Source organism: Oreochromis niloticus, linkage group LG12 (assembly GCF_001858045.2).
Source record: "Oreochromis niloticus isolate F11D_XX linkage group LG12, O_niloticus_UMD_NMBU, whole genome shotgun sequence".
NCBI lineage: Eukaryota > Metazoa > Chordata > Actinopteri > Cichliformes > Cichlidae > Oreochromis > Oreochromis niloticus.
This window is the reverse complement of record NC_031977.2, coordinates 14,781,431-14,807,406: the sequence shown is the minus strand read 5'-3', so window position 1 is coordinate 14,807,406 and position 25,976 is coordinate 14,781,431. Positions and strand designations below refer to the sequence as shown.

The 25,976-nt window shown below is 40.4% G+C and overlaps 2 protein-coding genes across 12 annotated transcripts in view; one reads left to right on the top strand and one right to left on the bottom strand.

Moving 5' to 3' along the window:
* Positions 1–20,568, bottom strand: part of kiaa0825 (KIAA0825 ortholog) — a 118,402-nt gene extending 97,834 nt beyond the window's left edge. For 5 of the 9 annotated variants that reach the window (XR_003213198.1, XM_019365884.2, XM_019365891.2 and 2 more), the window contains exons 1-6: positions 20,430–20,568; positions 14,466–14,602; positions 6,986–7,154; positions 6,443–6,637; positions 6,101–6,286; positions 5,640–5,964 (exon numbers count right to left, since the gene is read on the bottom strand). Coding sequence is in view for 8 of the 9 variants with exons in the window: in XM_019365884.2 (XP_019221429.1) it covers positions 5,640–5,964; positions 6,101–6,286; positions 6,443–6,637; positions 6,986–7,154; positions 14,466–14,596 (1,006 nt within the window). In the remaining variant the exon portion in view is untranslated. Of the gene's footprint in view, positions 1–5,639; positions 5,965–6,100; positions 6,287–6,442; positions 6,638–6,985; positions 7,155–14,465; positions 14,603–15,554; positions 15,677–15,774; positions 15,890–20,232; positions 20,408–20,429 lie in introns of those variants that run through there. The other 4 variants (XM_019365885.2, XM_019365889.2, XM_019365886.2 and 1 more) reach the window with 4 other exon arrangements.
* Positions 20,569–20,730: 162 nt separating this feature from the next.
* The window catches only part of slf1 (SMC5-SMC6 complex localization factor 1), a 33,850-nt gene continuing 28,604 nt past the window's right edge, over positions 20,731–25,976 (top strand). The window contains exons 1-9 of one of the 3 annotated variants that reach the window (XM_013276020.3): positions 21,044–21,313; positions 21,406–21,491; positions 21,726–21,849; positions 23,529–23,607; positions 23,787–24,012; positions 24,111–24,264; positions 24,471–24,614; positions 24,707–24,772; positions 25,278–25,424. In XM_013276020.3, the coding sequence (XP_013131474.1) occupies positions 21,305–21,313; positions 21,406–21,491; positions 21,726–21,849; positions 23,529–23,607; positions 23,787–24,012; positions 24,111–24,264; positions 24,471–24,614; positions 24,707–24,772; positions 25,278–25,424 (1,035 nt within the window). In that variant the 5' untranslated portion in view covers positions 21,044–21,304. Of the gene's footprint in view, positions 20,866–21,043; positions 21,314–21,405; positions 21,492–21,725; positions 21,850–23,528; positions 23,608–23,786; positions 24,013–24,110; positions 24,265–24,470; positions 24,615–24,706; positions 24,773–25,277; positions 25,425–25,976 lie in introns of those variants that run through there. The other 2 variants (XM_013276022.3, XM_013276021.3) reach the window with 2 other exon arrangements.

Genomic DNA, 25,976 nt, shown 5'->3' with positions numbered 1-25,976 from the left:
AAAAAGGTAAACAATTGCTGTGTGGCGGGCTGCCAAATCCCCAGTCTGATGTATTAAACTCACGGTGAAGAGCATTTCCCCTTTGGCTGCACTTATTGCCACTTCATTTCCTCTTTGCTCACATACACATTCTCTCCTTCTTGTCATCTCGCCCCTTCTCTGCATCTTTCTCTTTCTCTCTCATTCCCTCATTTATCTGAGGGAGAAGAAAAAAAAAAGGATGAGGGTGTAGGTGGCTTTTTTGCCGCCTGGCTATTTTCTGTCCTTCTCTGACCCAGGAGGCCCAGTTCTTCCTAACAGAGCCATTAGTAGGGGGAATTGCATGTGTCTGACATGGCCGAAAACCAATTATTAGACACTTTCTACCAAATGATGCCCAAGTCTTTGGGGAATGGGCAATCATGCAATAATTTAGCCACTGATTTAATTTCTCTCCAGCACAGCATTCCCTTCCTTTTTCATCCTCCTGTCCCTCTATTCCTCTTCTTTCTTTTGCTCTGTCTCTCTGTAGTAAATCCGACCGTCTGGGGGTGGTCTGCCTATGCGATGCCACGCTGTCCAACTGGACTATAGGCTCTTATCCTGTCATTGCAATATGTGAAGGCAACTTTTCCGTGTTTGTGCAGATGCCTGTGTCGTACAACACCCTCTACAGGTGATGTAAACATGTGGTTTCATTAAATCTAGCCAGATAAGGAAAAGGTAATTTTAGAAGACAAGGCAATTTTAGTACATCTTACATATTGGAAAATCAAAGTGCTTTACATAGTTCATAAAATGAATACTACTAAATTAGACAGATGTCCTCTGGTTCAATGAGGCTATTTTTTATTTCTTTTTATTAATATCCTGAAAGTCACCTGAATAAAAACAGGGATATGATTCAAGAGCCTTGTCTACGTGAATCCTCTAACTCTGATGTTGAGATAAAAAGGACAGGTATTTTAACCGCTGTTATCAGAACAGATCAACATTTCACTCCACATTCAATGCATTCAAAGGCAATGAATTAAGCAACATGCAAACATTTTCTTTTGTTCCGTGTACAAATGATGACTCATGATTTGTTTTTGTAGCACTGTTCTTTGTAGCATCAAAATCCTTTATATACCTGTATTAACCTTTGTGGTAACCCGTTAACATTTCCCAGTTTACAGTTCCTGAACACACAGTTAACACATATTGTCCTTCTAAAGGCAGAACAAACAGTAGAAGTAAAGCACTGACTACACCTGACTTGGCACACTCCCTTGTTAGTTTTTCCTGCAGTGGTCATAGGTGTATAGCTGCACCAGTCTGTTAGTGCTCCACTTCACTGTTAACATGGAGCTATTGCCATGCTATACTTTCTCTTCCTGCTTGTGTTTTCTGTGTACCCGTGCCTCCTAGTGTGCTCATCTCACAGGGTGTCAAGCAGGGTCATATGGGTGCCTTGGGGTACGTCTGTGCACCTTTCAGTGTGTATTTGGGTAGAAGGAGAGTATGAAGTCACTGTGGACCGGCTGCTAGGCCCTGTGACAGCTGGGGTCCTCTTCGTCAGTTGCGGCCCACTGCTCACCCAGACAGCCTTATTATGGGAGGCCTCCTGCCGTGATTTACCAATATATACTCTGACACAAGCACGAACATGAACACACACACACAAACACACGCATACACTGTGATCTCTTGTGGCCCTTTCCATGGGTGCTGTCCAACCAGGGCACAGCAGGGGCCACTGGGCACTTCACATAAAGAGAAAGTAGCAATGTTTGATATCTCAATTAAGTTGCTCTGCAAAGAAGAATGTGTAGTTGTGACGGTGGAGGTGGTGTTTTTTGTGGTTACAAAGACGCAAACTTAGTTTTTCTTTCGATTTGAATGTATTTTTGTGTCCTTTCCGTGTGTCTTATTTTGTTTCTGGCTCTCTTTGTGGTGAGCACTGCAGTGACAGTGAGATGGGGGTTAAGATTTCTCTGGCTCCCTCTGCATACTTGAACCGAGAGGGCTGGATGAAGAACACGAAAGAATGTATTGTCCTGATGGGAGCATTTCATTAAATCCCACTTGTTTAGTGCCCTTGTTCGCATCATTGTTTTCAAGCCCTCAGCGAATCACACTGACTCTTCATCACGAAGCGCTGGCTGCTCTCAATAAGCCAGCCATTTTTGTCTGTGCTTTCTCAATAGAAGGTGCCAGGAAAATGTTCATATCCTTGAGCTGTTCAAGAGTGATACACAAAAGCCATTGTGGCCACTCTGAGGAAATGGGGAAAAAAAATAAATGGCACGCATATTACACATTCTCAAGGGCCATGAAACATATTCTTTTCTGCCATTTCACTGGAGCCATGATTTAGAGAAGATGAAGAAGATGACAGACACACACATAAACACAACCACAGAGTAAAGACCCTGATCTTCTCATTAAGATTAGTAAACAACCACTTGCACTGTTTGGTAACTTTCTTAACCAAGGGCTTCTCATCATGTGCAAGGATAGTAAGAGAGCATTAAAAAAAAAAAACACAAAGCGACAAAAAAAAGAAGAAAAAAACAACAGCATCCATAAACTCCAAGCATCACACAAAGACATGTGCACACGTGTACTCAGTGACACACACAAACCCCTCTACCTAGCCCATAATTACATGGAGGCATGTGTGTGCACGTCCCAGGCTGACAGTGTATATAAACTCAGGCAGAGATATGATCTAGTGAGGAGCTGCTTTTATTAAATATTAACAAACGCCATTCCCAAGTAGCCTCAATCCCCACAAGCACCTCCAATGCCAGTCTTAGCCTCAGCCTAGCTATCTCGAGTCACTACAGAACCTCTCTCCCTGCTGAATAGGCTGCTGTGCTTTCTCTAAGAAAGAGTTCAAAGAGCCAGAAAGGGTGACGAGGGGGGGTTGCAGTGATGGTGAATGTGCTTGCTATACATGTTCTAACTCAATCCTTTTTTATCTATAGGGAGGTGCCAACGTAGTCATATGGGGAAATTAGTGGAAGTGGAATTTAAATCAGTGTTATCGGAATGGGGTTGCAGAGTGTTTGAACAGAAATTCACAACCTCGACTTCACCCCAGTGGTCGATTGTTAGGGAAGAAAATTGTGAGTGTGCATGCGGCAAAGTTAGAATGAATGCTTTTGATGTCCTACAAAAACATGGACCTCCTATGCATACGTATGTAAATTACTGATGCCATATATGGAAAGTTAATGATGCATTTTTAAAAAGGAGGTATTAAATGACTCTTGATAATGTTTTTTTTAAAGTAGGCCTGAAATTAGTGTGCTCCCACACACATCAGAAACAACCCAGAAAGGTCACTGAAAACAGAGTTTGTAAGAACACATGTTGACACACATACACGTAAAAATTAAAAGCAACAGGTGAAAATATATTGCACAAAAGCAAACATTTTTGGTAACCCTGCCAGTTTTTCAGTTGCAATTTTTAGCTATTACAGTGTGGCAACTGTATAACTGTAAATGTCTGCATTTGCAATCCAACTTTTACTTTGGGAAATCATATCATTAAAAGCCCAGAAAAATGCTTTTAAAGTATCAAAACTGTAGATAATGGTTGCCAAATGTAACCATACCATAAAAAAGGAAAATATTTAAAAGACATTACTTGCCTTGTTTTGGCAAAATTACTCACACACACACACACACACACACACACACCTAAACGTGGCCCAACTACTTCCCTACAGACTCAGTGAGGTGTGTTAGTAAGGTCTAAAGCCCGTATTGTTCCTGACCAACCAACCTGTCTCGCACTTGCCCCAGTCCCACTGTTCACCCCATTACACCTGGAAAACTAGGAGGAAAATGGGAGAAGAAAAAGGGTGAGAAAATGGACATGGAATAGACGAAGTAAAGGAAAAGCAGTGAGGTGGAGGTGCTCAGACCCTTTAAATCTGTCTAGGTACAATGTCAAAGTCTGCCTTTGAGTCGGTGGGGTTAAAAGAGGAGGCAGATCTCGCTGTGAACGTTGTTAAATGGTTCAGTGGTTTGACAGTGGCTGATGCTACAGACAGCGCTACTCCCCTGGGAGTCCGCAGATTCTCCCAGGCATGGCTCTTATCAAAATATACCTACCGCCTGCCTCTTCTTCAGAAATAAACAATAACACAGCAGGGGAAGAGGGAGAGATCTAAGGAGTCATTGGATGCCTATGAAAATAGAATGCCTTTTTTTTTTACTGCTGTCATAATTGTCTTGACAATTATGGGTGTAGCATACAGTATAGACGGTAAAGTGTGAAAGCAGATTATGTGTTAATGTTTAAGCCATGGGCATTTGGATAGAGGATATGTGGTTTCCTGAGCTTTTTTTTTTTTTTTTGTAGTGGGGGGACGACTTAAAAAATGAACAACAGGAAAATGTAATCCCAGTTGTAGCCCTCAAAGCTCTCTTGCAGCTGATAGTTGAACACACACACACAAACGCATAAGTAAAGCCAGCACAGGCAAAACTGCTCCATTTTACCATCATTACACAGCACGGGTCCCTCGCTCCCTTTGGAGCCATGTTCTGCCTCCGGTGCTACATTTGACGGTTTGTTGAGCGGCACGTAGGTGTGTAGCCTCCACAGCGTTACGTGATCAAACAGCCCAACTGACGCATGGCCAATTATCCTGGCTGCCTCCTCTCATCTCACGTTTAAGGAGAGGGAAAGTAAAAACCAAAGAGGGAGATGGAAAGAGAGAGATGGGGGGGGGAGCAAAGCTGGTGGTGTGTTTGTCGAAGAATCGCAGATGCAAAAGTACTTCTCCCCCTGTTCCACAGGGAAGCTGACATGTGCACCATTTTTTGTGGAAAGTAAACAATGGCTCGCACACTTGTTTTTATTGTGAATGTTTGCCATCAGCGAGCTGTAAATAGGCCAAGATGAAGAAAACAAAGAGAACGCTGAAGGAGGGGATAAGTATCAGAGGGTGACACGGGGAGCGAAGGCCTGCCCTTCTCTGGTCTTTGTGTATAATACTACTCCTTTGTCCAACAAAGTGACACATTTTATATTAGAAGCAATTATTAAAAATACTTCTTGAGGTTTCTTTTCTCTTTAAAATACCTAGGCATGTGTAAAAAGATCGAGAGAATGTTAAACTCTGCTCTTATTCTGCTCTTAACTTAACTGTCATCAAGCGCTTTGCAAATGTGACACTGCATATATTCTCTTAGGTTCAAAAGATTAAAGTGGTTAAACACACCTTGACCAAGCCTTAACTATTCCGAGATCAGGGCTTACTGCTGTCATAAATGCAATATGAGTAAATAGTGTTTAAAAGTATATTTGCCCTGGAAGTAAGGCTCTCTTTATCCTGTTGGCAGGCAGCAAAGAACGCAAACACAGAAAACAGTGCAGTAAAAAGAAAGCACTTATAATGGGAACAGCAGTTATTGACAGCCACTTACAGAGGCCTTGGTTCTAGCTCAGATCACTACACACTACCACTGGAGAGCAAAAACGGAGAGGAGCAAGAGAGAGAATCACCTCTGCTGGGTTACAATGAGAAGCAGGTGGAAAGAAGGCAGAAGTGAAAGAAACAGCAACAAGGCTAAATAAACTAAATGTACTCTGCTACCGACAGAAAGAGGACAAAGAATAAATGAATGTAAAACATTTAGAAAAAAATATATGCTTACCTACAGTTGCCCGGGATCTGACTGAATATTTTTTTGTCTTGACGCTCGGGGCAGTGTTGTCTCTGTGAGCTGTCTCACATTCTCTCTCCATCAGGGAGGCAAACTCTGTGGCCACTGTATTGAGGTAGGCTTCATTAATAAAACCAAGGATCGTTTGTGGTTCTGCTAGTGCTGAAAGGACGTGGAGCTCCTCTTTGAGGGCTTGACTCAGAATCGGCACCATGCTGCAGAAACCCATAGCCAGCCTGTCAAAACCAGTCTCACCGATTTGACTGGCGGACAGGGTGGAGTGCAGAATACCCAGCACGTATTGCCGTTTTAGGCCCTGGATACACAAAAACAAAATATTATGCCTGTGTAAGATTAGCAGTGCCTTTAACATGCATGTAAAGTGAACACCCTCTACTCATCTGGAATTTATATGAACTGAAAAACGGAAATCGTTTCTTATTTTAGTGCACCTGGTAAAGTTGCAGCACCTCTGACTCGGGATAAAGAAAGAACATCTGCTGCAGACACTGAACCCGTTCAAGGATGGACAGATCGGTTGTTTGTCGAGGTCCAGGAAGATCTGGACTACGGGAAAACAGTCGGTCCATCAGGTAGCGTCTGAGTTGGAGTCGCACATCATCCCACACCTCCTGGATCTTAAGTAAAGATTAAAAATTAAAAGATTAGAACCCTCCCAAAAAAGAAAACCCAACAGTACAAGTCAGCTGAATTACACGTGAAATTCATCAGCCCATAAGACATTAAATTAGTCTGTATGGAAACAGCGAAATGGATAATAAATGGTGCATTACCTCTAATGAAGCGTCTTCTCTGACTGTATGTAGCAGCTGGATGGAGGAGGCAGTCAGTTGAGAATGAAGAGACGAAAGTGGGGATGAAGAAGAGTGGTTACAGGGGAAGCAAATACCGCACTGGGACGACAGATTCAGCAGTAGCTGAAGCGTCACCTCTTCTTTCGACTCTTCTTCAGATCTCAGGTACTGTTGCTGAAAGGAACAGATCATTTAAGATATTAATTTCACAAGAGAAAGAGGAAAAATACCTGAAGACACAGCGCAGTGCAGTATGAGTGTCTTCTAATCTTAACCGCTTATTCATAAACAAAGCTGCAGCTCACCAGATAACTAGATGTTTCATAACAGAAAAACACCGGAGTTAAGTGGGATTTGAGATCACAAACGATGAAATGATTATGATCACGATAAGTTATCAGACATCCAGCTTTCTCATTTTAGAGAGAAATTATTTGTTACAGATTGTTGGTGAAATGTTTACAGAGAATAGCTGGAGATGATGATGACGATAATAACGTCATTAGGATTTTGATGCATTACCAGAGCTCTGAAGAAGTCCATAAGCTCTTGATGTCCTTGGGTAACAGGCCTCACACTCTGTTGTGTTTTGAGGGAGAACCACTGCAGCCACTCTGTGGGACTCAGTGGACGCTCTGCTGTGCGGGAGTCTCCTATTTTAGCCTGGAGTTCCTTCAGCTGCTGTTCAATGCTGAACACAAAAAAAGATATATTACAGAAATCAGAGAGCTAAGGACTATAAAACCATACAGAGGTTCCAAGTACAAGAATAAAACCCATACCAAAGTAGCCTTAAATTTAAGACACTGGATGGAAAATAGATTTTAACCAGCAAAACAGAAAGAAATGAAATAGATTTTTAAAAATCCAACCTTATAAATTCAATTTTGCCTCAAATTTGTGGCTGGACAAAATGTTACAGTCAAGATCATCTGGGAAGGCGCCTTCAATTTCACAGGTGACTTTTGAGACATTTAAACACAACACAATCATTGAACCATACTGAAAAGCTGGTGCTACACCATAAACACACGGGAACAATGCATGAAATATGTCAACGCAGCAGTGATACAAACAAAAAGACTCGGTGATAAAAATACACACGGACCTACACAGCACGTCACATTTGGCTCTCCCTCACTCCTATTCAGTGTCTCTGCTGTGAGAAGACACATACAGAAGCATCAACAGTAATGAACACAGACATCGATATATCAGTGTGCAAGTGTGTGCTAAGCATCTGGTGTGAAGTGGCATTACAGACATTGGCAGGCATCTGAGGCACACAGTTCTTGCAATCTCATGTCTTACTTGTTCCCTTGACACACACACATACACAGACAAACACACACACACAGACAAACACACACACACACACACACCGCTCTTTTGATTTTAACAGACGGCATCAGCTATTCAGTTTCCTCTTTAATGTGACGGATTAGAAATGACATCTTTGGGCTCGACATGTTTAGTCATTTCCATGCAAATCAATGCATATATATCTGGGTATGTAAGACAGTGGATGCATGTGTGTGCATGTGTGTGTGCACAACTACGCACCTGCATAATTAAGCATGTATGCTGTTGTGAATGCCACTATTGTGTTCATTTTTGATTGTGTATTCATAGTTGAGCTTGTGCTCAAGGCTTTGTGAATGTATGTAGTAGTGCATATAGTGATAGTAGAGCTTGAACAAATCATCTGGAAATCCAGATGACGAAAAAAAATCAAGTAAGAAATTCATATAAAGAAAAAAAGTATGAATCACAGTGCTGATGATTAAATAATGGCATATCTTTTTGGTGTCAATGTAATTGCTTCGGGACTTTTGAGAGGTAAATTTGAAATGCATGACTATGTGATCTAGTACTTCCCATGCCATAAAATGGCATGTTATATGCTAAGTGTTCAAAAGTGAAACAAGTACTTAACAGATAAAAAATATATATATTTTTTGCACACCTATACTTCTGTCTCTCAGACATGTGCACATATGCTTGTATGTGTGTTAGTATACATGACACAAAGCCAAAGTGCAATTTCCCCATCAGACAGCTCAGCTCATCCCCTACCGGGGACTATAAAGTGCCTCCTGCCCGCTCCTGGGCCGTGAACACATCCAGATGTCTTACAATGGCAACACATTAAATAACCGTTCAATCTGACACATTTTCGTTTCAGAGGGGAAAAACGCAAGGGGATAAAATGTTATAGACTGTTACAAACTGCCATCCTGTAGATTGAAAGCTGCCTGATGATACTGTTCTCGCTCTCGTTAACTACCTTCCTCTCGCATTCTTTTCGTCTTTAGGCAGGCCAGATGATGCATCTCACTTTATTCTCTTGACACCAATGTGCCCACTGACAGAAACCCTGATTATAAAGTGCCGTTTTTGTGTGTTTATAGAGATTTGATACCAGAAAATACTTGCTACACATATGTAGAACTGTCAAAGTCTTTCCCCTTACCATGTGTCTCTGTGTGTGATTTTCTATTTCTGCCTTTCTGGGTACGCTTACTCCATAGGAAAAACATTGCCTTGTGACAGATTGTGAGTGCTGCAAATCTTCACTACATTTGCCCAAAGCTCACTGGTTGTAAAACACAGCTTCAGCAAGGTCCGAGCAAAACTCAGAACTGCCGACGGCGCTGTGTGTAAAATTAGTATACATCACTTTAAACAACACAATGGAGTGCTGAAATGCTGGTTTGTTTGTGTGAGACCTCTGGCTTTTCTTTCTCAAGGGAAAATATAGCAGTGAGTTCCTGATAAGCAGCAGTTCTGGATACAGTGGACTCCAAATAACAACCCTTTACTTTTCTCTGTTTTAAATAACTCTCGGAACAGTTGCTGTAGATTAAATGGCTTCAGAGAGCATTGTATGTGTGTTTATGGTAAGTCATAAACATGGATGTTCATTCAGGGCTCCCCATCAGGACTTCAACATAGACAGAAGGTTTCAAATGGCTGTCCATCTGTAGCTCACTGTTCACCAACTCTCCAGTTCATGTAACACAAAAATGTAAGTAGACTGAACTTTTTCTCTTGTTACTCAGTTTTGCAGCAAAGTTAAGTATTGCATCTACTTAGATAGCCTTGGACTTGTTCTTGCTATACACATGCAGTATATATCAGTGCGATTGACAGACATGTTTGACCAATATAAGGCCATAGACTGAGACAAGGGGGGGGGGGATTGCTCTTAGGCTTCAGGTTTTTCCCCAGTTCCACTCTTCATCACCTCACTCTTGCCTTCACCCAAGAAAAGCATGCTCTAATAGCTACAGCAAATACACCTGCTCTCCGGGTACATTTTCAAGGCTTGACTCCATAGCCTTTTTCTCTCTCCATTTCTACTTTTTCTTTTCTCTCCCCTCAACATTCTTACTTTCCTAATTTTTTTTTCTTTACTTTCGCCTTTCAATTACCCCTCCTTAAGGCCTTGTGCTCTAAGTTATAAAGTCAATGTGGATGGTCTGTGTCAAGAAGTCCATCCAGCTTTCTACAATGTGATGACCTTTTGGCCGCTGGTGTGAATGCTACCTGCAGCCTAATCAACTTGGCAGGATTAGCTCCAAACCTGATGACTTCCACTGCCGGCAGCTTGGACGGTGAGGAAAGAGACAGAAAGAGTATGAGAGAAGAGGAAGGCAGAAATGGGTAGAAAACAGAGAAGTCACAGAAAATAAAACCACTCAACCATCTGTGTAAAGACAACAATGGACGAACCTTAATGGCAAAAACGCCAGAGCAGAACTCAACAAAAGACCCTGAGAATGAGAAAGGAGGCAGAGGAAACTAGGAGGAAAGAATTCTTTAGGCCTCTTGACAAATATGTCAATCATCTTACCCTAACTGACAAACACACACACACACACAGACACACACACTTGCACTGTTACTGCTGAAGTGAAATTGAATTGTTTTTCAGTCTAGTTCAGGGAGATAGTCAACACCCGCCACCCCCCAACCTTCACCAACGCTGAGAGAGAAAGGGAGCAACTGGAGGTCTTTTATTAGATATGATGGCACATTTCACAGCTCCGTGACTTACAGAAACCCAATCCTGCGATTAGTCAGCGCTTTGACGTTATCTTAAGTTTCTTGTCAGAATTAATTTAGTGTGGGTGGGCTGCTGTGGGGCCGTCTGTCTGTCGTGCTCCGCTCCCCTCCGTTCGCCTACAGGAGGTGGGGGATGGAGACAACGGGGGCAGGAAGATCCCTTTCAAATAAGCCTCAGCTCCAGTCAGTGCCAAACCAGCCGCCTGAGAACTAAATATCTCCCCCATCAAAGGGGCCTATTCTGTAAGGGGAAAAGGAGTGAATGAGCTTGAATGAACAGGCTGAAAACGAATCCCGTCTTGGCCCAGTCTGTTGCCCACTTAGTGTTTTCAGCCGTCATCCCCCAAGACACACAGCCTACCCATGATACTGGAGAACTGATATAGGTGATATACTAACTTAACACACGTGTCACACAGAGCTAAACACAAAATCAACCACATACTTTGAGGACTAGTATTTTTGTTCACTGAATAGGAACGTTGCACGATATTCTACTGTGGCACGTTTTCAGTTCCTTTGGTATGCACACGTATTGAAAATCACACACACACACCAAGAATTAAATGTAAAAGTATTGATACTCTACCCTGATCAAGATTGGCAAGCGATTAGTGAGAGTCATTTGCCTTGCCCGTGTGAAACTGGAGGCCTGTCTGGAGTCTCAGTGCTTGTGCTGACACTTCATTAGAGGTCTTTTCCTGGTGGCCTGCTCCATCCGGCAACACACACCCACCCCTGCACTGTCCCATCTGATGAAAACTAATGGATTACAGCATTTCAATTTGGGGGAGCCAGCTCTGTTGTCAGCCTATCTTACTCTCCTTCAATTAAACAGCAGCTCTTAGGCAAATCTCTGACATCTGAGAACTGGGAACAAGCCAGTCATTCTGACCCATACATGGGCTGAAGTCCTTCAAGGGTGAAGGCAGCTCTGTTTCCTCTGCCTCCCAATTTTCCTTTCCTCCACTTCCGCAATTTGTCTCAGACACTGATAGATCAATTAGGCAGCAGGTGAGTGAGCTTTGGGTGTATGTGTAGGTGTGTATATGTCTGCAGCCCACCCAGGTTAAAGGCAAACTAGAGGCCTTGCGAGATTTTATTCGCTTGGATGCGTCCCGACAGAAAACGAGTAGTCTCGGAGGAAGTTGGCTGCAGTCTTCCAGAGATACTGACCAGTGGTCCCCCACGGCGAGAGGAGGATTGCCTTATTTTTAGCCCCATTCTCCATTATCTGGACGCTTTGTTCTCATAATGGTTATCCCTCTCCCATCTGCAGGAACACAAAATAACCCTTTAATGCTTAGAAAGCAGAAAAATGGCCCGGCCCTCAGTAATAAGCCTTGAATTACCTACCCAAGGGTTTTCGTTTCAAGATGTGGAATCTTCAATTATTATGTTCCCATTTAGAAGGAGGAAGGAAAGAAAAAGAGAAAAGGGGAGGGAGACAGCGAGAGAGAGTGAAGAAGGGATGAGTCCCAGACACTAATGGTGCCAGAGTGAGGCTTTGTTCACTTGCTACATTTAGCCTGTCCTTCATCATCTGCCCTCAGCCTCACAACACCACAAACGATAAAAGACCTGAAATATAGATTTCTCTTATTTTTCTCTTCCCTGTGTCTCACTTTTTAACAATCTACTTGTACTCCCTAACTATACGGATAAATGACTGATGCCTATATTTCAGGCCTCAGTGCATAGAAGAAAAAAACAATCTGGGAATGCATTTCTGCCATACATGATGACCAGACTGCTCTTACTGTATAATTAAGAAGAATTTATAAAACAAACCTGAATTTTTGCAGAAGATATAAACTTTGAAAGGTGTCCCTTAATACAATAATCACGTCAATAATGAACAGAGACAGAATTAAAATGTTAGAAACTATATCATTTAAGTTGACAAAGACATCACATCCAGTAGTCACAAACCACATTTACATGTGTTATTAGAGTGTCTAATTAAAACTGAATCAGAAAGCAAGTTACAATACAGTGGTGCATCTTGGTCAGATTTAATTCCCGACTACAAAGTAATAAGACAATCATTATCAGCTCTCGTTTTTTTCCTGTTCTGTTGTGTGAATTATTTACTTTAGTTTCACAGTTGTAATCAGAGTGTGGATTTAATTACTGTATTTAAGATTCGAGAACACACAGCCACACTGATAATCTGTCATTTTACTCCTCCACACGGCTGCCACTGTTTACCAATCTTGCAACAGATGCTGCGTTATACATCTGTGTATATAACCACAAAATCTGATTTTGTTGCAACCAGCACACACAGACAAGCACAGACACAAACACGCACACAACTGTGATCTTTTAATGGGAGGTATTTTAGAGGCAAAGATTTCTGCATTAGCTCGCAGCCACTGAATCCTTTTACCATCCAGCCTTCAAGTATTAAACTGTGTAAAATGTGTAGTAAAAATATGAAACAGGCAAGTCAGAGCGTAATAAGATGAAGAAAAAAACTCCATCATAGGAAACACTGTCATAAGCCATGTCATGTTGAGTTGTGCCCATAACCTGTTTGAGTCTCCACTGCTGCTTTCTTATCTGTGCAGCCAACATGCATGCAATCAGAAAATAAACAATCCCACCTTAAGTAAGAGGCAGTCATTAATAACTGAACATTAGAGATTTGAGAGATCAACTTCTGCATATAATCCTCTGAAAAAGTAAGTACACCTTATAGTTCAGTAGCTTATAAAACCAACTTGAGCAGCGTTGACTTCAAGTAATCCTTTTGTGTCATTTTCAGTCATTTAGGCCCACATTCCTTTACAGCGTTGCTTTCATTCATAACAGTGTTCGAGTCAGGTTGAGGTCTGGGCTTGGGCCACTTCAACACCTTGATTTTTTTGTTTTTCAGCCATTCTGTAGAAGACTTGCTGGTGTGCTTGGGACCATTGTCCTGTTGCACGACTCAATTTGGGCCAAGCGTTAGCGGTCAGACAGATGGCCTCAAATGTGACTCAAGAATATTTTGGTATACAGGGAAATTCACTGTTGACTCAATGACTGCAAGGTGCCCAGACGTGACTGCAAAACAAGCCAGTTGGCATGATGTGTTTGTTCTGACATGCTCTGTTGGGGTTTTCTTCCAAACGTGGCACTGTGTTATATCAAAGGCCATTGCTCCAGAAGTCTTGCGGTTTGTTCAGATGCAACTTTGCAACCAAAGGTGTGCTAGCATGTTCTTTTTAGAGAGAAGAGTCTTTCTCTAGGTGATCTATCCAAACGAGGTCATACTTGTTAGGTTTTTTTTTTTTATTGTAGTAAAATGAACTTTAACATTAAACATGCTAACTGAGGACAGTTGAGTCTGAGATGTAGCTTTGGGTTCTTTATAGTTCTTCTGAGCATTACAACGTTTGACCACGGCAATTTGTGGGGACATTGAGTTCTAGGAAGACTGTGGCATTGTTTTAACACATACCTTAGAAAACTTTGGCTTTTATAAAATTAGTAACACCTTATCCCACACCCATAACTAGTGGCACTTGCCGCTAGTTACCGAATTCATACTGTTGTAGTATTTTGTCACACAAATGTATAGAGCCTTGTGAAAACTTTGTTTTTCACATGACTATATGTGAAAAATATCCAATGTCTGAAGTACTGTTATCAATCAAAACTTCACAAAAAATACTTTACTGTGGTGCTTTTTTATTGTAATAATAGTCTGACCACTATATAGCACTGGGTTTCCTGCACTTCACCTGACATCCACAGAAAAAAAAGGAACGCTTCACAGAAAATAATCCATCACATATAAACCAACTTAAAATGTCACTGTTATTATTATCTGGGGTGACAAAAAAGGGTGTAAAGTGTCTGAATGATGTGAAATTCACAACATACGTTTGCGGTGATAAAGATCAGGAAACTATATCAAGTCTAGCCCTCTGCGACTCTGACTCACCTGTTGGCATTGAGATTGAGCTTCTCCTCCGTGTCTTTCATAAGCTGTTCAAAGTCCAGATCACTGGAAACACCTGGAACCAGCAGCTCCACAAAGGCATGGTCTTCAGCAAAATCCTCTGGCCACTCCATAGTGCTCTGTAAGATAGGGAAAGCGTTCTTTATCACCACATTATATGTTTACCAGTGTACACACCCCGCTTTCTTTCTGTCCCTTTTCTCTTTCTATTCCTCCGCCTTCTTCTCCTGTCTTTCAACAAGCTGGCCTTTACCCCCTGTCCGCTCTGGCATCATACTCACTCTGATAATAATCTTAGTAAATAAATAAATAAAATTTTAAAAGACTAACAAAAGGGCCTATAGGAAGTCGACAAAACATTCAGACTATGATTCTGCTTGATAAACTGTCCCATAGGACAGGTTATGTAAAAAAAGAAAAAGATCTATACCAGTTCATAAAACAAAATAAGGCACAAGGCTTCACCGGTGTCAGGATTGAATCAGCAGTGTAGATTGACATCAATCAACCGCATGATCTAGAGTGTTGTATCAATGCAGCTGTTTGAGAAGCGGCGCACACATTCTGTACAACCAGCACCGACTCTCATGTGATCTAATTTGAAATTTCCTCAAACAGAAGTCTTATTAAGAGGCTCAAATCAATTTCACCTGAAACACCTGAAACAAGGGGAAGTCTGTTATCAACAAGAAACAGCCCCCCTCCCTTTTTTCTCAGAAAAATCATTTGCAGTTGGAGGGCTCCTGATCAAAATGCATTGCCTGAGCCTCTAACCATTTCCACCTACTGACACTACAGTAAGTTAACAGAGGAAAAAAAGAACAAATAAATAAACAATGAAGTGAGATGCTCTTCAGTCAAGGCTTTAAATAAACAACTCATCTCCTATGGTCTCTCCTAGAACTGCGGGGCCACCCCCCCCTCCCCACCTCCACCCTGTGGTGCTTAATGCTCATGCTAACAGCCAATCCCACGGCAGTGCCGCACTGCTGGGTCTCATATCAACATTGTCATCAGCACGAGTCAAGTGGAAGGTAATGGAGAGTGTCTGTGTCAATTTGGCTTTCTCACACTCCGCCTCTCGCCCCGTCCTCGTCATCTGCTCTGATTTTAATAATCCCTGTCAAACTCCAAACAGCTCCCTGCACTCCACTCTGCGTCTTCGCTGCTGCATACAGTCTATGCCACTCTCCCTGACAGAGTAGACAGGAAGCTCAACATTCATTTAGCCTGCACAAAGGGAGGCCTGTCCAGCTGGACAAATATTATTTTCCTCTGCTGACAGCCTCACCAGTTAAGCTTGTCCTTTATTATTTCTCTCTCTCTTCTTCTCTCTTACTGCTTCCCCTCATCATCACGCTCCCTCTGCGCCACTGACTGAGAGGGGGGTCTATGCCCAGTCACTGCTAAAAGAGAAAAGGATTTTCAATCCACGGATTAGGAACTCAACATTGTAATTATATAGACTGAGCAAGATAGTGTGTGTATGTGTGTGAATTTGAATAGTTTCTTTGGGTGTTTGTGCTACAGTACCGTGCTTCCTTTCAGGTGCTAAAAGGATAGACAGACAGATGGACAGAGGGTCTGAATGTCCTCACTTTATGTCTGCTGGGTGTCTACCTCCTGTTCTGCCATAATGTCATCTGTTATCTTAAGTGTGAGTGTGTACATGTAGGTGCATGTGTGTGTGTGTGTGTGTGTGTTAGGATTCACCAGGCATCACACAGGGCCTCATTAGTACTATACTTTAAATCATCCAGTCTCCATTGTCTTGTCATTAGCTCTTTAGAAAGCAGATGTTGGAGGAGCCCCTGTGTGTTTCGCAGCATTGCAACAGGGACAACAGGGCCAAGCAATGAAATGCTGCCTGCTCGAGACATCAAATCCACAGCTATTAGACCAGGATAGGAAACACACTCTCCCTCTGTCTCTGTCTCTCTCTCTCTCTCTCCCACACACACACACACACACACACACACACACACACACACACACACATCACTGTCCAATCTCTCTTGTTGCTGCCTGTCTAACCCAGCTAGGCTAACACAGGCCCATTTACAGTAATGAGTTTGTCCTGAAATATTTAGCAGCGTATCCCCCAGGCTGCCGCTTTAAAACCACTTAGAGCATGTCAAGTTAAAGTCAACATTATTTTAAAGAGGGTACCTAACAGTCTGCTTTAAAGGAAACATAATAAATTAAACAGGTGCATAATCTAAGATCACAATAGTGCTGAGAACTATCTCATGAATACCCAGAGGAGGCCACTGCTTCACTGTTACAGTGCAACCAAGTGGCCCTCTACATTACTTGGATTTTGACTCATGATCTTGACTGTCTACCTTATCACTGGCTTTGTAAGAGGCACAACTCTTGTAAAAATGTATTGGTCACTTTTGTCTTTGCTATAGGGAAATATGTGGATACAATATCTTCCTAAAATATGCTGTGTTAAACCATCCAGATTTCAGAACGCAACAACTTTTTCCTCAACCTAAAAAATGCCTATGTGATTAGCCTACACAGAGGGAATGAATAATACATGACTTCCCAATCTCCTCAATAACCAAATATTACTTGTTTTTGTTGTTGTTTTGTTGAGTAGTTACCATCATTCAACAGTATTAAAGTACCCTGAGCAATGAGTCAATTACAACCCTTTAAAAAAAAAAGACAATATTGTGACACTGGAGCAGATCATATATCTTAGCTTATTGCAAATGCCATGAGTTCAGCAAACTTAAATACTGCGATCCTAAAGATGCATTTAGTGCACATGCACAAAAAGACTGAATGTTGAAACATGATTACTGTACAAATGACAAAGATGAGACAAAAGCAAATATATTAATATGATTTAAACTGGATGAATGCAAATGATTAAAACTGGCTGATATATGTTGCAGGAAAAAAAACAAACAAACATGAAAAATCATTACCTTTGAGAGGTTAGTACTAGCAATTGCTTTTGCTTTTACACCACTTTTTAACTCATAGATAAATGATCATTTATCAGAATTATTGTTTTCCAATGTCAGTTTGTTAACTGGGGCTCCAATAAAACCTGGTTCTAACTGATAGAAGCTGGATCATCATGGTTTACTCCCTTAAACATACCCAGGGTTGCACATCTGTAAATCCCTAATAAACTGGGTCCCATCTCAGAAGCTGAGAGAAGTGTAATAAGAGATGAAACCCACTGTGCCAGCTTCCTGCTTTAAAAGGTCTGGAAGCGACTCAGAAAAGTGGCTGTCAGACTTAAGAAAAAAAGGCATGTAATGACAATCTTAAGATGGAGAAAATTAACTGAAAATATGACGATGATGATGATGATGATGATGATGATTATTACCTCACACAAAGAGGTTATTTTTTTGGTAGCACTTGCAAGCCCGGGTCATTCTGTCTGTAAACAGTTTGGCAGTTTGAAAAGTTTAAACTTTGTAATGGTGTAGAGTTGAGTCGTGTTAACAATCTATTGAAATTTGGCTTACATCCACCAAGGTCCTCAAGGTCAACTTAATGATTCACTGGTTGAAAATGGATAAAAAGCCTTATAACTTGCATAAGGCCTTATATAAACTATAATCTTTACAAGTGTGGTGTGTATTGTAAATCTATAGAAATTACAACATAAAGATTTAAAATACCACGTTACATTTGACTTCTGACCTCTCCTTCAAGGTCAATAGACTGATCTGAAGGTGAACGTTATATTGCTATACAGAGCTATTTAAAATGGTTTCTTAATGCCATTGTTTGAATTGACAACATAATAAAAACAATTTAGGGAATGATATGTGGGGATTCTAAATATCAAGTTAGTTTGAACTTCTGACCTCTTCTTCAACATCAAATAAGGTCAAACTTTCAATTTCTTTTATCTTTAAAATCATGCTTAAAATTCTGCTGTCTTTGTGGGTATTGGCAACATTTAGAAAATGATACTGAATATCACATTATAGTTTGCATTCAATATCATGTCACATTTGACCTCTGATAATAATAATAATAATAATGATAATAATAATAATAATGATAATGATGGTAATAATTGCTGTTCTGGATCCCAACAAAAACTGTGTTCAGTGCATTATAAATCATATAAACCTATATTTTATTCACAGTAGAAAACAGGAAATAACAAGTGTTTAAACTGATCTAATGTACAATTTCAAGAAAAATATTAGTTAATTTTGAATTTGATGGCAACAATCTCTTAAAGAAAAAAAGTTGAGATGGGGGCAACAAAAGGCTAGCAAAGTAAATGATACTAAAAAGAAAAAGGAAAATTTGCAACCAGCTTGGTTAACTGGCGACAGTTCAGTAACATGGATGGGTATAAAATGAACATCTGAGAGAAGCAGAGTCTCTCAGAAGATGAGCAGAAATTCACCAATCTGCAAAAAACTCTGTGTACAAATTGTGAAGTTTCAGAGAACTGTTCCTCAGGTGCCACTTTAGCTCAGTGGGTGAGCAGGTGACCACATGCCAACTCATTGGAGTGCTGGGCACAGGTCCAAGTTTGAGTCCAACCTGTGCACCATGTCTTCCCCCTCTCTGTCTCTACTTTCCTGATTATCTTCACTACTCCACAATCCAATATTCTTTTTTAAATGCCCAAAAAAGAACAATGTTAACTGCAAAGGCCTGTATGCCTGCTGTTATGGAGGTGCATTAGTACCTATAGAATTGGCAGCTTACACATCTAGAGAGGCACCATTAATTCTGAAAGGTATATACACGTTTTAGACCAACATATGTCCCAAACCCTAACCCCAAGAAAACTACATACTGCAGCTATGACATCAATAACATGACTTCAAAATAGAAGAATCTGGGTGCGGAACTGCCTGCAGACCAGGCCTTTCAGCAACTGAAAACATTTGGCATATAATGAAATAAAAAAAATACAACAAAGAAGACTGTTGAGCCAGAATTCTCTGTCAGATAAAACTGGGACAACATTCCTCTCCCAAAAGTCCAGCATCTCTCATCATTTCCCAAACATTTATGGACTGTTGTTAAAAGAAGAGGGGATGCTACACAGAGGTAAACATGACCCTGTACCAAAATTTTTTGAGATGTGTTGATGTCATCAAATTCAAAATGACCTTTTCATTCTTCTTTAAATGATACATTTCTCAGTTTAACATTTGATATGTTTTCTATGCTCTTTCATAAAACAAAAATGTGGGTTTATGTGATTTACAAATCATCATGTATCATCATCTGTTTTTTATTGACATTTCACACAGTTTTCCTATTGTCCAGATTGGGTTTGTAAATGTTACAAGACTCATTTCCAGGATTCGACGGATAGAAGCTGATCACCGTAAGAGTTGAGCTGGTTACTGTCACTTGCTCTTTATGGGGGTGTTTGGCCAAGCACTGACACATTCTGACCTTCCAGATCACACTTTTTTTTTCTTTTTTTCTTTTTTTTTTTTTTTTTACATCCTAATAATTTCATCCATACAACAAAAGAAAGGGATAAAGACTGCCTATCATATTTATAAAACCTCATCTAAAAGCAAAATAAGCAACTGTAACTAGTTAACACACTAAAACCAAACTGTGCCAAAACATTTATCAATTAATGATTAACTTATTAACAGAATTTTCCTCTCGTTATTAATTATAATTTTATGATTACAAAGCAAAGACTTAGCCATATTGTTGTTTTGATAATGAAAGAAAACCACAAAGAATACAGACAGGCCCTGCTGAGACTGTTGACTTTTACCTGCTTGTCGTAGTTCCTGCCATACAGCCACACACAGACCTCTCAGCTCACAGCATGCAAGGAAGTGGTACTGCATTTGCTTATTTTGACAGTTTATCTGTATCTTAAAAAAGGCCGTTTCGTGTGTCGCATAAAACAAGAAAAACCCGAATGAAACCACTCGACTGACTCAGCGTTGCATGTTATGCGTGTCCTACCTTACAAAAGCTCTTACTTAATCCATCCGGTGTTAATCCATTACCGGCGGGGAAAATGTGACCGACATCATTTGTAGTCACTTCATGCTGATATCTGTCTGCGACAGCTATTTGTAGCTAATAACAAAAACCGAGACAATTCAACAGCCAATAAAAATATGATATTGCATTACTATGACAGGATATCTACCGCTGTCACCAAATATTGCACTAAGCAGTTTATGTACACAGTTTCCCGGGCAGCCGATATGGCAGAAGTCGCATTTCACTTTTATTGGTTATCTATCGATAAATATCCCCGTTACTCAACCACTGCTGCACAACATCTAGTTATTTTTGGCGATTTCCGGGGACTGAAAGCGTCCGTGACAACAACCTGGAAGTAGCTCTATGAAAACTTCCGCTTGGTGGGAAATTCCAACTGACGAATCAAATGGTAGGGAAACGCTTTCGCATTCGGGAATTAATAGCATAATTTTTACATATCAAAGATGATATTTTATTTAAAACATATATTTAATATATTCTGACGTCTTTTTTAAATCAAGTATATAGCCGTTTGTTATTGACAATGCATGTTAAAAATGTTACGATATGAGAGATTCCCCCCCTGTCTTTCCAAAACAATTGGATTCCATAAAGCTTCTCAACCTTGCAAGTTGGGTGGTGTACTCGCGTGTAATTTTTGTCATTAAACTTATCGTTTGGCCGTTATGTAAAGAGCGAATGCGCCATGGATTTTTGTTTGGGACGGTTAATGTAGCTTCGGATAAAGTAGCCACACACTGGTCGAAGTTTATTCACTTTGTTGGATGTTTATGTCAGTGACGAGAGTTTGGCGCGCCCGGGTGTAATTGGAAGTTACCACTGGTGGTATGACCGAGGTACTTGATCAGCTGTGCCATTAAAACAGTTGACATTGCTTATTGAATAGAAAAGAACCGATATTTTTTCTTGTTTATTTATTTCTTCTTAGTTAGTCTACTCTGACGCTGCAAAGCAAATGATATGCCAGCAAGCCTTAGTTAATTATCAGTTGAATTCAATTTTGTCACGATTTGCGTAAGTATTGACTTTTTTTGATGAATTTTGTAAACGCTAATATCCTTGATGTGCAGTTTGAACAGTACATTGTTCTTCCTGGTGTACCAAGAGTGAAAGCTTATCGTGGAAACAATCTAAGTCGTCTAGTCAAACAAGAACTGCAACATTATATTGGCCAATGAATGATGCAATCTATCTTAACTTATTGTCTCCTACAATTTAACGAAGTACTTAATTTTGGCTCTTCTTCAGTTTCTTCGCGAAGATGGAGACCTGCACACACGTCTTCCAGATTTCTGGGATCAAAATCCGCGATGAGAAGAGAGTTCTGATCCAGGGAATTCAGCAGCTGGGTGGGAAATACGTTGGTGGCTCAGTGAGTAAGATTGAGATCCCTCAGTAGATTTTAGGGAAATGCCACGTGCACTTGTGCCCAAGCTGAACAGGTTTGCAGCTTGTGAATAATTTCATTTTTCTTCCTGATGCATTTAGTCTTTATTCAGCCTGTGCGATGTAAGAAAACATAATAATTAGAGACTAATCATAAACTAAAGTAATGAAGAAAGTGTTTAGACACCAATCAAAAAGGAAATGCACTTGTTCCTAAAGTAGCTGACTGAATGAATTACTTGCTGTGCTTGCTGTCAATCATAATTAGTTCTGTGGAAGTCTGTGTTCTGTGTCTTTATCTTGACAGTCCAAGTAAAGTTTTCAATTGTATTTTTATATTTATATACTGCTTTGATTATCCCTCTATACAAATGAGAACAAAACTATTAGCCCCCAGTGTATTTGTAGAATTTCAATTCAAGTGTTGTTAAACAGCAAGGATCTTTTTTTAACACAGCTTTTCCAAGCATCCTAGTTTTATTTTGGATCTTATTTCACACACAGAACCAAAATTATTGCACAAAACCCCAAAACTATGAGGGTCAAAATTATTAGGCCTTTGTGCAGGTCAGTCAATAGCGCTAACTTTGACCTTTGGTTTGCGTCGTCATTATGTTGAAAGACGAAGCAGCAAACCAGACCCAGTTCTGCTGCTGACTGCTTAAGGTTTTCTTTCAAAATCTTCATATCCTTTTTTTTTTTAATGATTCCTTTCATGGAGATGAGATTCCCACTTCAGGACGCACTGAAGCACACAGCATAATACTCCCACCACCGTGTTTCACTTTGGGGATAGTGTTCTTTGGGTTGTATGCCTCACCCTTCTTTCTCCAAAGATACGCAGGGTCTCTCTGGCCCTGGTTTTGTCTCATCTGACCAAAAGATGTGCTTTCAGCATGTGTAGTCTTTCTGCAAATGTGGAGTTTTTCTTCATCTGCAACCTCGCAGTCCATTCCTGTGCAGGTGTCTAATGATTGTCTTCTTTGAGTATACAATTTACAACTTGGCTAAGTCATTCACTAGTCTCTTGGAAGTTGTTCTGGGGTCTTTAGACACATGGAAACACTGTGATGACTTTGTATCCATCTCCTACTTTGTCCATCAACAATTCTTTTTCTCAAGTCTAAACTGTTTTCTTTCTGTTTTTGTCATGAAGCTTTCTCCTGTGACAGCTTAAACTCTTGCTGAAGTTTTTATACTGTGTGTAAGTTGGAAGGTAGCTTTCAGTTTTCACATGATTTTACAAATTTTGAGCATTTGAGCAAAGCTAGTGTAGAAATGCTGTTAAAGAAGCACTTGGGAAATTTCAGACAAAAACTTTAAATGTCAAAGGGGAGCTGATTATTTTTGCCCTGATTTGCAGCTAAATCAGATAGTACAACCTAGCATCCTCATCTATTTTTGAAAAGGTGATTATGACTTGTTGTTAAATCTTAAAATGGCACATTATAATATATTTCCTGCAGAAAGTGTTTTTTTAATCATTAACTTACATGATGAATATGAATAAATGAACTGGGCATCCACCTAAAAGTGGAACACTGTTAGTTGCACTGAACATCTGTTGTTGATTTCAAACAGCAACTTTTGCATCATTGACAAGCTCCACTTACAAAAATGTCTTGTGATGATTACATATAACCACCTTAAACTACCTTCTTATAGGTATATCAGCACACTTGCACCCATCTCATAATCCCTCAGGTGTTGTCCAGTGAGAAGTTTTTGGCAGCTTGTGCTGCAGGTGAGTCATGATGGCTGTGAATTTCATGTCGGTGGATCTTTGTTTTTGTTGCTATTTTAGCCTACATACATTTAACGTAGCCATAAAACGCTTCATTGTTTCTTAAGTTTTTTAAGTCCTAGAGGTAACATAACACGTTTTATTGAATTTCTTCCCTCTTGCTGCTCGTCTCTTGTTAGGAAAGTGGGTTGTAACTCCAAACTACGTGCTGGACAGTGTTAAGAATGGCTCCTGGCTCGCAGAGGAACCCTATGAGGTGGCCATTTCCACAGGTTCCTCCGCTGCCTTCTACCCTGTCAAACAGTGGAGAGAGAAGGTGGCTAGTGGGAGACTGAAAGGGGCCTTTCAGGGCTGGAGGGTGCTCCTTATGGTCCAAGGGTCCACACGCAGAGCAATGTTCAAACGGTTAGAGTCACAAGCACGTGTTGTCTTTTAACCCATGTTCGAATAAAACGAGTGTCTGGTTAATTAATGCATTTTCGGGTTTTTTTATTCATTCACAGACTCCTAAAAGCAGGCAGGGCTGAGGTATATCACTGCCCTCCCCCCTCTTATGCCTCTATCACGCATGTCATGGCGAAACCTGTTACAGAATCCTCAAAATCCCACAATGCTCCTTGTTACCCTGTGAGCCACATAGTCCAGCACCTCTTTGGGGTAAGTCATAAGAATGCATGTTTTAAAAAAAAATTATATACATCTAGTTATAACTGATAATCAGTTTTAAATATGTTGCTTAAATTATTATTTTTTTAATTTTCTTTGGGGGGGGTGATTTAAATATTTTATATAGTCTTCATTTATATGTGCACATACTAGTCTGATCTTTATTAAACAGTTCATGATAAAAAATTATCTTGTAGACTGAAAGCTTATTGTTTGGGGGTCAGACAAATCGTGTGGATATGAATTTCAACATAACAGAAGAACAAGAGGCTCATCCAGCAGATGTGAAGGACAATTTCTCTACTCTGGAGGCGGAGCTTAAGACATATATCAAACAAGTGGTGTGTATTTGGGTTTTTTTATTTTTTATGAGTGGTTTTGTGTTTTCTTGACATTATTATCATTTTCTTTTCTTTCTTTTTGTTGCTTCTAGGGCCAGCCAAGACTGTGCTTCCTTGAATATTTGGGCTACCATGACCCCTATAGTCCCCTGGCTCAGGTAGATGTGCAGACATATCAACCCCCACCCTTGATCACTACTATACATCTCTACAATAACTATGTGTTTCATCAAGAGGATCAGGTCATTTAATTTCCTTTATGTCATGCATTTCAATGGAAAGTGACATCTAGAACAAGGGCGCATCATACCCAGGTCACAATTTAACCACCACTGTCAGCTGATCTGAGAGTTTTGATTGGCAGGCCTATTAACAATACTCTCCACTGTCCTGTCCATACCTTACCCAAGTGGATATTGCTAATAGAAGTGCTCATGTTTTTCCATTCTGTACTTTCTGAGTCCATATGCCATTTGCCCATAACAGACAGTCAGAAATGACCCCCAAGAACTTTTAAAGCCCATTCACTTCCTATTTCCATTACCCTTCTGCCCTTAACTTTTTTCCACCTCGTCTTTCTGCCATCCATCTCTTTGAGTGCCGTGTTTCCTTCTGCTTTCCATATACCTCTTGCATTTTATCATTGTTCTTGTATTTCTCCAGGCAACAAAAATGGACTTCAGCAATGTTGGCTGTATGATAGAGTGTGGCCTCTTCACTGAAGCCTTGGACTCAATCAGAAGTGCTGTGTACCCAGGCCTCCTGCCACCGGCGCCGTACCTGATCTCCCTCTTAGAATACGCTCAGCAGGTAGGAATTACCATACTGCAGAAACTCCCACCTACTGCTAGTGCAATATCCTCAGGGGCTGCACAAAAGTATAACTTGCTTCACATTTTTGAGTGTGGATAGCTGGCTTTGAGAGGTCTTTTTATTGGTTTTACTGTCTTTTGATTAAACTGTAATTTAGAGATGTAACTCATAATTAATTTAGTTATTGTACCTTTTTTTGATAAGTAATTTAGTCTGTGAAATATCAGATCTCATCACTTCCTCTTATTTTCATCAAATATTTAACTTTATGGGACCAACCAAAATCAGAACAAGAGCGTGCACAGTGATAGCAAACAAACATACTGTATTTACTCTGCATCATCCTGGACCAGCTGGAAATAAGTTTTACTAATTACTTTACTTAACTTTTACTTATTTACTTATTTAAAAAGAACAAAACAAAAACTTAAATTATTGTTTGGCTCTGATTAAATTCTTGGCATCGCCACGTCCATTATTTTGTAGCTTCACTGAATTGTAAGTCTTTATGTACATCGCCGCATTCAAACCAACTAGAACTCAGTTGTT